The sequence below is a fragment of the Miscanthus floridulus genome, chromosome 17 (assembly GCF_019320115.1).
Source record: "Miscanthus floridulus cultivar M001 chromosome 17, ASM1932011v1, whole genome shotgun sequence".
NCBI lineage: Eukaryota > Viridiplantae > Streptophyta > Magnoliopsida > Poales > Poaceae > Miscanthus > Miscanthus floridulus.
Window position 1 is genome coordinate 108,368,016 of NC_089596.1, and position 12,844 is coordinate 108,380,859.

General features: G+C 49.6%; 1 protein-coding gene across 1 annotated transcript; it reads left to right on the top strand.

Moving 5' to 3' along the window:
• The first annotated feature begins 185 nt into the window (after positions 1 to 185).
• Positions 186 to 2,563, top strand: LOC136518626 (pentatricopeptide repeat-containing protein At1g20230-like). The gene has a single exon (XM_066512300.1). The coding sequence runs from the start codon at positions 186 to 188 to the stop codon at positions 2,181 to 2,183; it is 1,998 nt and encodes a 665-aa protein (XP_066368397.1). The 3' UTR covers positions 2,184 to 2,563.
• The last annotated feature ends 10,281 nt before the right edge of the window (positions 2,564 to 12,844 follow it).

The window sequence follows — 12,844 nt, forward strand, 5'->3', positions numbered from 1 at the left end:
TATTTTGAACGGAACGAGTATTGTGGTGAGGATCATTTCACCGCTGTCCTACATAGCCTACCAAAAATTTTTCTTTCTCGAGCATGGAAGCAGAACAGGACTGGTCAACCAAAACAAGTGCTGTGGGCATGTCCCATATTTCAACCTCCCGCGTTCACGAATGAACAGAGTATAGGCGAGTGGGCATGTCCCATTCTAGCTCCCTGCACCACTTCCTCCGCCACGTCTCCATCCCTCCGGACCCGCACCTCCTCCCCACCGCGTTCAAGTCATGCCCGACACTGCCACTCGCCCGCGCTCTCCACGCCACCGCCGAGGTCACCGGCCTCGTGCGGGACCCCTTCGTCGCCTCCTCGCTCCTTCACGCATACCTCCGCCTCGGCACCACCGTCGACGCCCGCGCCGTGTTCGACGGAATGCCGCGCCCGCAGAGGACCATCGTCGGTTGGAGCGCGCTGGTCGCGGCGCACGCGGCGCGCGGGGACGCCGGTGGCGCCTGGCGCCTACTCGAGGAGATGCGGCGGGACGGCGGCGTGGAGCCGAACGTCATCACCTGGAACGGGCTCGTGTCTGGGCTCAACCGCAGTGGGCGTGCCCGGGACGCGGTCGTCGCGCTGGCGAGGATGCACGGGGAAGGGCCCCTGCGTCCTGACGCCACGGGCGTCTCGTGCGCGCTCTCCGCCGTTGGGGACGTCGGTTTGGTTTCGGTGGGCGAACAGCTGCACGGATACGCAGTGAAGGCAGGCTGCAGGGTGGATGCGTGTGTGGTCACCGCCCTCATCGATATGTACGGAAAGTGCGGGCGGGCTGCGGAAATTGTTCAGGTGTTTGATGAGTCCAGCCACGTGGATGTTGCTTCTTGCAATGCCCTCATCGCGGGGCTATCTCGGAACACGCAAGTCTCTGAGGCACTAAGGTTGTTCAGGGAGTTTGTTGGCCGTGGACTCGAGCTGAATGTCGTGTCCTGGACCTCAATTGTTGCTTGTTGCGTGCAGAACGGTAAGGATTTGGAAGCTGTGGAACTTTTCAGGGAGATGCAGGCACAAGGGATTGAACCAAACTCTGTCACGATCCCTTGTGTGCTGCCAGCGTTTGCCAATGTTGCAGCTCTGACGGATGGGAGGTCAGCGCACAGTTTTGCTCTCAGGAAGGGCTTTCTCCATGATGTTTATGTGAGCAGTGCGTTGGTGGACATGTATGCAAAGTGTGGCAGGGTTAAGGATGCGAGAACAATATTTGACGCAATGCCATCTCGGAATGTGGTTTCATGGAATGCGATGATCGGTGGCTATGCTATGCATGGTGAGGCTGTGAATGCAGTTCGGTTGCTTCACTCAATGCTGGTGTGCAAACAGAAGCCTGACATGGTCACCTTCACCTGCGTGCTTGCTGCTTGCACCCAGGCTGGTTTGACAGAGGAAGGGCGTCACTATTTTAAAGAAATGCATAATGAGTATGGTGTTTCTCCGAGGATGGAACATTATGCATGCATGGTTACTCTTCTGGGACGTGCAGGCAAACTTGATGAGGCATATGATCTCATAAGTGATATGCCATTTGAGCCAGATGGATGTATTTGGGGTTCGTTATTAGGCTCTTGCCGGGTTTATGGCAATGTGGATCTGGCTGAGGTTGCAGCAGAAAAGCTCTTTCGCCTAGAGCCAGAAAATGCTGGTAATTATGTCCTGCTTTCTAACATTTATGCTTCTAAGAAAATGTGGGATGGGGTTAATAGGGTTAGAGAGATGATGAAGGATGTAGGCTTGAAGAAGGAAAAGGGCTGTAGCTGGATCGATATCAAGAACAAGGTGCATATGTTGTTGGCTGGTGATGATTCACACCCTATGATGACTGCGATAATTGAGAAACTAAAGCAGCTTAATATTCAGATGAGGAAGCTGGGCTTTGTACCAAGCACAGATTTTGTCCTACATGATGTGGAGGAACAAGAGAAAGATGATATCCTTGCTGTTCACAGTGAGAAGCTAGCTGTCGCTTTGGGACTCATAAGCACTAGCCCAGGAACAACCCTTCGGGTGATAAAGAACCTCCGAATTTGTGGCGACTGCCATGAGGCAATGAAATTTATATCATCTTTTGAGGGGAGGGAGATATCTGTTAGAGATACCAACAGGTTCCATCACTTTAGGGATGGAAAATGTTCCTGTGGGGATTATTGGTGACTCTGTTTGTGCTTTCCTGCAATACTATTTGCACAACAACTTGACGAGGATGTCAATGGAACATAGCATTCATTTCTGGATTTTTTTTCCATAAGGTAATTGTTTAACTATGCAATCAGGCCTAACTTCATATGTCAAAAGGAAAAAGAAAATCCGATATCAGGACTTATACATTATGCATTGGAGAGGAAAAAAAGAAGAAGACTAATGCATTATGCAACAACAGCTGCTGTGTAGTGTCTTTAGTTGACTATTTCAAATTTATCTATCTGATATTTTCATCCCAATATATATTTGTTTCCTAGGCAGTTCTGTATTTTTGCAACTACACATGTATGATGGCCAGTTCTTTAGTTAGTAGTTCTTTAGCCAGTTCTGTATTTTCGCAACTACCTCATGATTTTGTGATCTGCTATGATAGCATGGTATAATTCCTTACATATGAAGTGATTAGTTATCATATGATATTTTACTAGGTCCAACTCTCCAAAAACATTTGATATGCAATTCAGCACATTTATTATCTTAATGTCATGAATGTGTACTAATTTGAGATTCACCACAATTATTGCTGCCAGTGATCAAGTCATTTCCTAACAAAACCACTTGTCAAACTGGTCTACACAAAGTAGCGGCCAAAAGTCATTTCCAAAAACATTTAGTCGATTTTGCTAAAGTTTTAAGGTGTGAATGCGAGATTTTTAATTCTACTAGCATCCAGCTTTTGACATGGGGCTCACTTATATACCTAGTCGCACCGATCAACACAAAGTAGCAGGCAATTATACTGAATTATCTCCATCAAACTTTAGTCAAATCCACTAAATTTTTAAGGTATGAACACGAGGTATTAATTCTAGGTCCAGCTTTTGACGCGACGCCCATGTATACATTTACTCACGCCAATCTGCACAAAAATCATACTAACTCATTTCTAACAAACTTAAATCAATTTTAAATTTCAAGGTTTGGACGTGAGCTTTTAAATTCTAAGGTCCAGCTTTTGACATAGAATCACCATGTTGTGGACGCTTTCATTGGAAAGCAGTACACTAGGAAGGAGTCAGCTGCCTCTAGTGGCTAGAATTAGCCTAAGCTAGCTGAGATTTGACATGCAGGAATAATAGGGCTAAGATTAGACATGCAGGACCAGTACCAGCCGCATGTGGGGGATTATAACCACTGTGCGGCTGGGAATTAGGGGCAAGCAGAAGTAGAATTGTTATGATCAGAGCCTCCCAGGGAGTGCGATCAGGTTCTACTGCTGCCATTGTTCTAGGATTAGCCACTGTAATCACCCCAGTTCATCAATAAAGAACCCCCTAGACCACTAGCCATATCATCTGGTATCAGCTAGCCTCTCGATCCTCTCGCCTGTCATGGGTGACGACCTCAACTCCACTCTGAAGGCCATCCAAGCCGATCTCTCCTCCATCAAGAATGAGGTGACGACAATCAAGGGCGACCAGAGCCGCCTCAACGTCGCCGTCAATCGGCTGCAGTCGGACCACCTCTCCTCCGGCGGCTCCCACAGCGGCAAGGACGCTGACCACGGCGCCCCTCCACCTCCGCCTCCACGCGAGCACGGCAAGCACAAGCTCCGGTTTCCGTGCTACGATGGCAGCGCCGATCCGGTCACCTGGCTTCACAAGGCGGAGCAGTTCTTCCGCGCTGATCGCACGGCGGACGACGAGCGCGTGTGGCTCGCCTCCTTCTACATGGAAGGCGCTGCCCAGGACTGGTACTACCGCCTGGAGCAGAACCACGGCGCTCCAACGTGGCCGGAATTTGTCAACAAGGTGCAGCGGGCGTTCGGGACGCCGGCGCGCAGCAACCCGCTCGGCACTCTCATGAAGCTCCGCCGCACCGGGACGGTCAAGGAGTACAAGGCGCAGTTCCTGCCCATGCTCGCTGCGCTGCCGGCCACTCTAGGAGCAGGACCAGATCGACATCTTCACCACCAGCCTCCGTAATCTGCTACAGACGGATGTCGAGCTCCAACACTCGGCTGCCCTCGATGACGCCATGGGTCTTGCGCGAGCCTTCGAGCATCGCCTGGACTTGGACGATGACGCGGACCCCTACGTGCCCCACATCACGACCCGCACCGGTCCACCGATTCGGTCGAGTCCGCTGCCCGCGACGCTCGCGCCCCACACACCGCCACCAGCCGCCAAGACCGTGCCCCCGACTCCACCGGCCCCAACCAAGGCCGCTTCTCTAGCGGGCGTGCGCTTCAAGTGGCTGACCACCCAAGAGATGGCGCAACGCCGTGCGGACGGGCTCTTCTTCAACTGCCTTGAGAAGTTCACGTGGGCCACAACTGCAGCAAGAAGGGCCTGTACCTGATGGAGCTCGACGAGGACGCGCCGGTTGACGACACCATGGCAGACGAGCCAGCCTCCGACGCCAATGTCGCGATCTCCCTCCACGCCCTCACAGGCATCAAGACGATCGACACCATGCATCTCGCCGCCTCCATCGTAGGCGCGTCCGTCCGTGCCCTCGTGGACTCGGGGTGCACCCACTCCTTCATCGCCGTGGACACCGCACACTGCCTCGAGCTCCAGCCCGCGCCGCGTCCCGGCCTCGCTGTGGGCGTCGCCAACAGGGAGCATGTCCCATCCGCCGAGGTCTGCTCCGGCGTTCCCATCACCATCGGCACCAAGGAGTTCCACATCGACCTCTTCGTCTTGCCCCTCCCGACTACGAGCTCGGGCTACCACTGGCTTCGGTCCCTAGGCCCCATTCTTTGGGACCTCGACCGCTAGACCATGGTGTTCTGGCGCCAGGATGGCCATGTTCTCTAGACCGGCGTCACGGCCACCAGGGCTCCTGTCCTCCACGCCGCTGAACGCCTGGACCTCCTGCAACTGCTCCTGGCGGAGCTCGACGACATCTTCGACACGCCATCAGCACTGCCTCCGGTTCGTGCCTGCAATCATCGGATCCACTTCCTTCTAGGCATAGACCCCGTCGCGGTATGTCCCTAACGCTACCCCCAGCTACTCAAAGATGAGCTGGAGAGACAGTGTGCCGACATGCTCCAGAAGGGCCTCATCCACCCGAGTACCTCGACATTCTCATCACCCGTCCTCCTCGTGCACAAGAAGGACGACTACTGGAGGTTATGCATTGACTACCGCACGCTCAATGCTAAGACACTGCGTGACGTCTTCCCCATCCCCGTCGTTGACGAGCTGCTGGACGAACTCCAAGGCACCACCTACTTCAGCAAGCTCGATCTTCGCAGCGGCTATCACTAAGTCTGCATGCACGCCGATGATATCCACAAGACTGGTGTTTCGGACTCACCACGGGTATTTTGAGTTCGTGGTCATGGCCTTCGGCTTGACCAATGCCCCAGCGACGTTCCAGTCCCTCATGAACGAGGTTCTTCGCCCCTTTCTTCACCGCTTCGTGCTCGTGTCCTTTGATGATATTCTGATCTACAACAACTCCTTCACCGAGCACCTGCAACACATCCGCGCCGCCCTCACTGCTCTGCACGCCCACAGCCTGCTCCTGAAGCGCTCCAAGTGCTCATTCGCAGAGCGCCAGGTGGAGTACCTTGGCCACTTCATCTCTGAGGCAAGGGTGGCCATGGACCCGGCCAAGATTGACGCCATGCAAAGCTGGCCCAGACCGCGGACCCTCCATGCACTACGTGGCTTCCTTGGCTCATGGGCTACTACCACCGTTTCATCCACAACTACGGCGTCATCGCATCTCCATTGACGGCCCTCTTAAAGCGGGACACTTTTTGCTGGACTGACGCCGCCACCACCGCCTTCGACGAGCTTAAGGCAGCACTGACCTCCGAGCCGGTGCTGCAACTCCTGGACTTCACAGCGCCCTTCGTCATCGACTGTGATGCCTTCGGCTTCGGTTTCGGTGCTGTCCTCCACCTAGAGTACCTGACCGATCGCATTCTTCAGCCGCTGCCATGGCTCCCCAGCACGCCTAGCTGGCTGCCTACGAGCATGAGCTCATCAGCTTGGTGAAAGCCGTGCGGCACTGGTGGCCGTATGTTTGGGCGCGCCCATTCACCGTCCGCACCGACCACTTCGCCCTCAAGTTCCTCCTAAACCAGCGCCTCTCTACCATCCCCCAACACACATGGGTAAGCAAGCTGTTTGGCTATGATTTCAAGGTGGAGTACAAGCCTGGGCACCAGAACGCAGCTGCTGATGCCCCATCACACCTGTGACGAGGACGCCGCTACACTGTCCACCTGCACGCTCTCTCGACCGAACCTTGATTTGTTCAACGAGTTCCGCGTCGAGGCCGACACCCTGCCGGACATCACCACCAAGCACTAGGAGATCGCCCAAGGCCTTGCTGGGGCGAATTGGACGACCGCTGACAGCTTCATTCTACATCATGGGCCACATCTTCGTCCCCGACACATCAGCTCTATGGCCTCAGATCCTAGCCACAGTGCACGGCGTCAGGCCACGAGGGCGTCCAGAAGACGCTGCATCGCCTGCGTGCCTCCTAAGCCCCCACGCCAGCCGGCTTGTCCACGACTTTGTGCGGGTCTGCTCTGTCTGCCAGCGGAACAAGACAGAGCACCTCCATCTGGCTGGCCTGCTGTAGCCGCTGGACGTTCCACACACTGTCTGGGCCGACATCGCCCTGGATCGGCAAATCAGTGGTCCTCACGGTGGTGGACCGCTTCTCCAAGTATGCCCACTTCATCGCTCTTGGCCACCCCTACAGCGCCACGTCCGTCGCTCAAGCATTCTTCGATCAGATTGTACGACTCCATGGTCTGTCGTGCTCTATCGTGAGTGATAGGGACCCAGTCTTCACCAGCGCCTTCTGGACTGAGCTCTTCCGCTTGTCGGGGGTCACACTACGCCTGAGCTCCACCTTCCACAGACAGTCGGAGGTGACCAACCGTGTTCTCGGCGTCTACCTGCGCTACCTCGCCGGCGATCGTCTGTGGAGCTGGCTGCGGTGGCTGCCGTGGGCCGAGTTCTGCTACAATTCCTCCCACCAGACGGCACTGCAGACGACTGCCGTTTGAGATGGTTTATGGCTGGCCTCCACCGACCATAGGCTTCTTACCAGTCGGGCCTCTCTAGGGTGGCTGCCTTGGACAAGCAGCCGACCAAAAGGGATGAGTTCCTGGCTGCTATCCGGGAACGACTTCTTCAAGCTCAGAGCATCATGAAGCAAAGCCATGACGCCGCTCACCGGGATGTCTCCTTCAGTGTGGATGACTGGGTGTGGCTTCGTCTACACCAGAGGGCTGCGACGGCCATCAAGAGCAGCCAGAATGCCAAGCTTGCACCCCACTACTACGGGCCCTTCAAGGTGATCTAGCGCATTGGCTCGGTTGCTTATCGCCTTCAACTTTCCGACAAGGAGCGCATCCACAATGTTTTCCATGTGGTGGTCCTGAAGAAGTACCATGGCACTGCACCAACGGACATTGTTCCACTGCCCACGGTCGTCCACGGCTACGCTGTTCCGGAGCCTGGTCATATTTGTTCGTGCACGCCTGAACCATGGTGTGTGGGAGATTTTGGTGCACTGGCTCGGCCAGAGTTCTGCTGATTCCACCTGGGAGGTGCTCCACAACTTCAAGACCACCTACCCCAAGTTCCAGCTCAAGGACTGAGCTATTTCGAAAGGAGGGTGGAAGTGTTGTGGACGCTTTCATTGAAAAGCAGTACACTCGGAGGAAGGAGTCAGCTGCCTCTAGTGGCTAGAATTAGTCTAAGCTAGCTGAGATTAGACATGCAGGAATAATAGGGCTAAGATTAGACATGCAGGACCAATACCAGCCGCATGTGGGGGATTATAACCACTGTGCGGCTGGGCATTAGGGTCAAGCAGAAGTAGAATTATTATGATCAGAGCGCGATCAGGTTCTACTGCTGCCATTGTTCTAGGATTAGCCACTGTAATCACCCCAGTTCATCAATAAAGAAACCCCCAGATCACTAGCCATATCACACCATGTAGTTATAATGGTTTTGTATTATTGGATCATACTAGATGGATTTGGACTTAAGAGCAATTGGATTGGATTGGACTTGACATTAATCATTTCGTTTAGGGTAGGTTTGGATTTAGATTCTTTTTCTTTGGATTTTAATTGGAATTTATCTGTTTACACCAAAATTTGGTAAGCTTACTCCGAAGAGATCCGATGATAGTCGAAAATAAGAAAGTCTCCTAATTAAAGATATTTAGAAGCCGGTCAGGAAATATCATTGGCAGGAACGACACGAGATACATCACGTACATGCAAGCCAGAAAAATATTATTTAATATATTTTAGGAGAAGCCTGATATCCAAGATCTCTTCACGTGAAAATAAGGGAAGAGCAAGGAAAGCCGGAAGATCAAGGAAAGTGCACGTGTCATGACCTAAAAGAATTATTAGATAATATGCTCATGCCCGACTGATTATTATATTCGGCCATGTTTTATTCCAAGTTCCAGCATCACGAAGTTGCCATGGATAATTATTTTGGATTAAATGATTAGAGTCCAGGTGCAGCCGGCGTAAATGAAAAAGAATAGAAAGAGAAGAGGATTAAAGGAAAGCATAGTCGATTAATCTGGCATCAGGTGCATGCATGCAGCTTCTGGTGGCTTCGGACTCTTATTGTTTCCCATAAACAGAGAAGCATGAGGTGTACGTACGGGAAAATATCCCTAGGCAAATGCATACGGAAAGGAAAAGAAACTAGGAAAGAAACGCATGTGCTGGTGGATGGAGGAGTTAACGGCAAAGTCAAATCCACCTAGAAGGACACGTTGCAACAGAAAGCTTTATTGGCAAGAACTCTATGAAAGGGGACTTAGAGTCATTGTATCTTAATATTTTTTCTTTATTTAGATATATCTTGTTAGGCAAGTCCCTTCAGGACTTTTATCCGCCTAGGGTATAAATATAAACCTTCCGGCCATTGTATCAAACACACAATCAATCAAATACAAGTTGTTTACTTTTTTCAGCTCCGGCCACTCCTTAGGAGTAGGAGTAGAGTAGATCTCGGTGAGTTCTTCAGCGAGCAGGGCTGCATCGGTCCGGTCAACCTCTAACTTTGTCTATAAGTATCGTCATGGCTTATACTTTCGTTCGTACGGCTGCATCGATCCAGTCGACCTCCACTGCGACTCTGGTATAAGCTAGTTATCGATTCTTGTCTAGTTCAAGTACGGTTGCATCGATCCGGTCGACCTCCACTGCTCGAACTAGATTAAGGTCAAGTTATCGGCTCTATCTAAGGGTGGCATCCTTCGGATAGATTCATTAAGTTACCGATATTGCTTATTGCTTTTTATTATTTATTTAATTATAGCAATATCACTCTACCCGATTAGGATTAATCTAGATCGGCCTTATATCCTGTTTAACGCATTATTTATTAATTTAAACTGATCTAATCCGCACCTTAAACGATGAGTTATGTTTTATCGGTTGTTTTATATCAATCTTGATCGTGTATAGTGTGCGGTTAAGGCATGTCTGGTCTTAATAGATCTACCGGTTAACAAAAACCGTCACATGGCCCATTATCATGGCCTGTGTGATTCTACCTCACACCCCATTGTTAGCACCGTAGAGCGGGGATCGTTATTTGGTAGATCTCTTCCTGATAGGGCATGACCTTAATTGTGCGCTATGCCTGAATCGGATGTTTTAGCCGATATCGAGTGTTTTCACATATACAATTCACGCCATGAGACCATTGAAGTAAGGGTAGGTTGAAAGATATGTTAGCAATATGATCTTATTATTGTATCACGACCTGTATGATTCTGCCTCATGCTCCACTGATATTACTAATAAGTTAGGGTCAGTCGAATTTATTGTTGTTTCTACGGTCTGTATGATTCTGTCTTATGCCCCACTGGTCATAGCGATAGATGAGATCTAATATGTTCATTAGATTTATCTCTATTAAATGGTTAAATGATGAGCTGAATTCTTTATATAAAAAAGGGATTTGGTTACTTACAGTCATTGGCTTAACATAAACTGATTAGTGTTGACATCCTATTGCCATTGACTAATATTTGTCTAAATAACGATATTCATCCTGAATGATAACCGATTTTTCTTCCATAATTTCATGAGCTTTAACTGATTTATTCTTATGAGTATGCTGGAGTCGGTTATTTAGTCGATCTCCTTCCACATCAGCTTTCAAAGTCGTACATTCGGGACTGTCTGGCAACACCGACATGTTCCGCCTTAAATTAATGATTAGTTTTCTCTCCTTGTCAATTACAGGGTCAAATTGACTGGCACGTCTCGGGAGGAGTGCGCAGGATCGATAATCCCTGCATTGAAGCCAGACGGATCTCCAGCTCCATCGAGCAGACCCGTCCGGCTTGCTCGTGTGCCTCGGCACGGGATGAATTTTCGTGCTGACACACGTTCTGGCACACTCGGTGGGACATCACAATCGTCATGGCAGCTTACAACAACACGTTAACACTCCAAGCGATAAAGATCAAGAAGGTCAAAAGCTGTTGCTGCTGTGCTCTGCCGCTCAAAGAATTATTTGGCTAAGCGTACACAAAGGTAGCCGGATAGATACAAGAAGTATCCTATGGAAGGTTACTGAGGTGCTGCGCATCGGCTGTTGACTGTGAGTATTGAAAGGAGCTTGGTATATATTATCTGAGTATAACTCAAAGTCGGTGAATACAACATTGTACATCGGCTAAATGAAAAATACAAGACCAGGACGGCTATATATAAAGAGAGCTGATATATTGTTTGTTCAGGGAGATTCTGCAACTCTTGGTCCTTTGGATAAATTTCTTGGCAAACGGCTTCAAGTTGTTTCATCAGCTTGGCCTCCTTCAACTTCAACTATTGCTGTCCACGACTTGCTTGGCTTGTAGCTGATTGGTCTCTCTTTGCTTGGAAAATATCTTTATTGAATGACTTATCGGCTATTCTCTTATGGGTTTCAAGGACTTCAAATTGTTGACCTTCAATATAAAAATGAGTGTCCAGAAGCGGCACATCAAGTCAGTCATCAGGAAGATCAGATTAATAATGATTATCCGAATATATGAAGATCCGTTATTTTACATTGGCTTACTATTCATGGATGCATGGGATGATTAATGAAATAATGAAGATAAAGACCAATCACTTTTCTTGAAATAGAATCGGTTGTTAGTTCATGGCTTTACTCTTCAAGCTAATGAAGTCTGCAGACAATCAGCAATAGCGTAAAGCCAGCGAGATATCGTTTTCTGGTACAGCGGTGGAATTTCAAAAATAATCAGGTGAAATCGATGTAGATCAGCATAGCCGATGACCATTGCTGGTTCGGCTGGAGCCAATGGGATTGTCGGGGTTAGAATCCGCTTTCTTCCATGGGTTATTATCAGTTGTTCGACCAAGCATATTTTTCAATAGGAAGAAAATGTCATCATGGGAGGTTGCGACAAAGATACGAAAGAAGTTGGCAACCCAACGGCCGATAAGAGACCATCGACTATTTTATTATTGACTCCAAAACCATAAAGAGATGAGTCAACCAGGAAATTGGAATATACGGCATTGATGATCTGGTAATTAAAAAGAATATAAAGTTGTTGAGACATCGACCTATGGAACAGTCGATGCAGTCAGCTATTCAGGAAATAAATTACACTAGTGGGAATACAGAAGTGGCCACCTAAAGACCCTCCGAAGAGGAAACGACTTTTGGCTCAGTTTCATCGGTTACTGTTGATAAAACGATTGAACCAGGCCTTAAGGCATCAAGCCGATGGGAAAATCACAAGGATACTCATCGGCTCAAAAGGATAATCAAAGTGTCAGGCCGATGAGGCTTTTCATGGTTCTTTGCTTTCACATCTGGCAGAGAGCAGCAAACAGGCGAGACAAGAGTAATAAATATTATAATAATATTCGGCCGACAGAGAGTAGAATCGACTACTGGCTTTAAAGTTCAAGGCCTTACATACGAGAGGTTTCGACCGTGATAGCCGATTTCAGGAAGCACGCAAAGAGAAATATCAGACGAAGGAACTGGTCATGTTTTGGTTTCTCGATATTGATATTGCATCGACTAACCCGAGTACATGTACAATACGTAATTCTGCATGCAAGGATTTTCATGGGATGGAGGAAAAAATAAAAAATATGCTTCCATATATTGTGATTTTCAGAGCTATAATCCTAATTCCGAAACAAAAGCCGATTATAAAGCATATTACATCGGCTAAAGATATCGGATTATTTGTCATGATATGTCAGATACAAGGCAAGATCAAGGTGAAAGAGTCCCATACAAGGCGAAAGCAACCACCGCTGATGACTTCTTCTCCAGCATCCTGGCAAAGCCTGACGTCACCAACAACACGATCAGCTTGTCACAGGAACCAACGCCGAAAAGATCCTAGAGAGATGAACACACTTGGCGTCTCGATCTCCTGCATCGACTACGTATCGGGGGGGCCTGAACCCGCCATGCACGCACCCACGCGCCGCCGAGTTCATCTTTGTCCTCCACGGCACGCTCGGTGTCGGCTTTGTCATTATCACCAATAAGCTCATCTCCAAAATCATCGCCCAGGGTGACGCTTTTGCTTTCCCGTGGGGCCTCATGCAGTTTCAAAAGGACATGGGTTCCGAACCCGCCGCTGTCATCTCTATCTTCAACAGC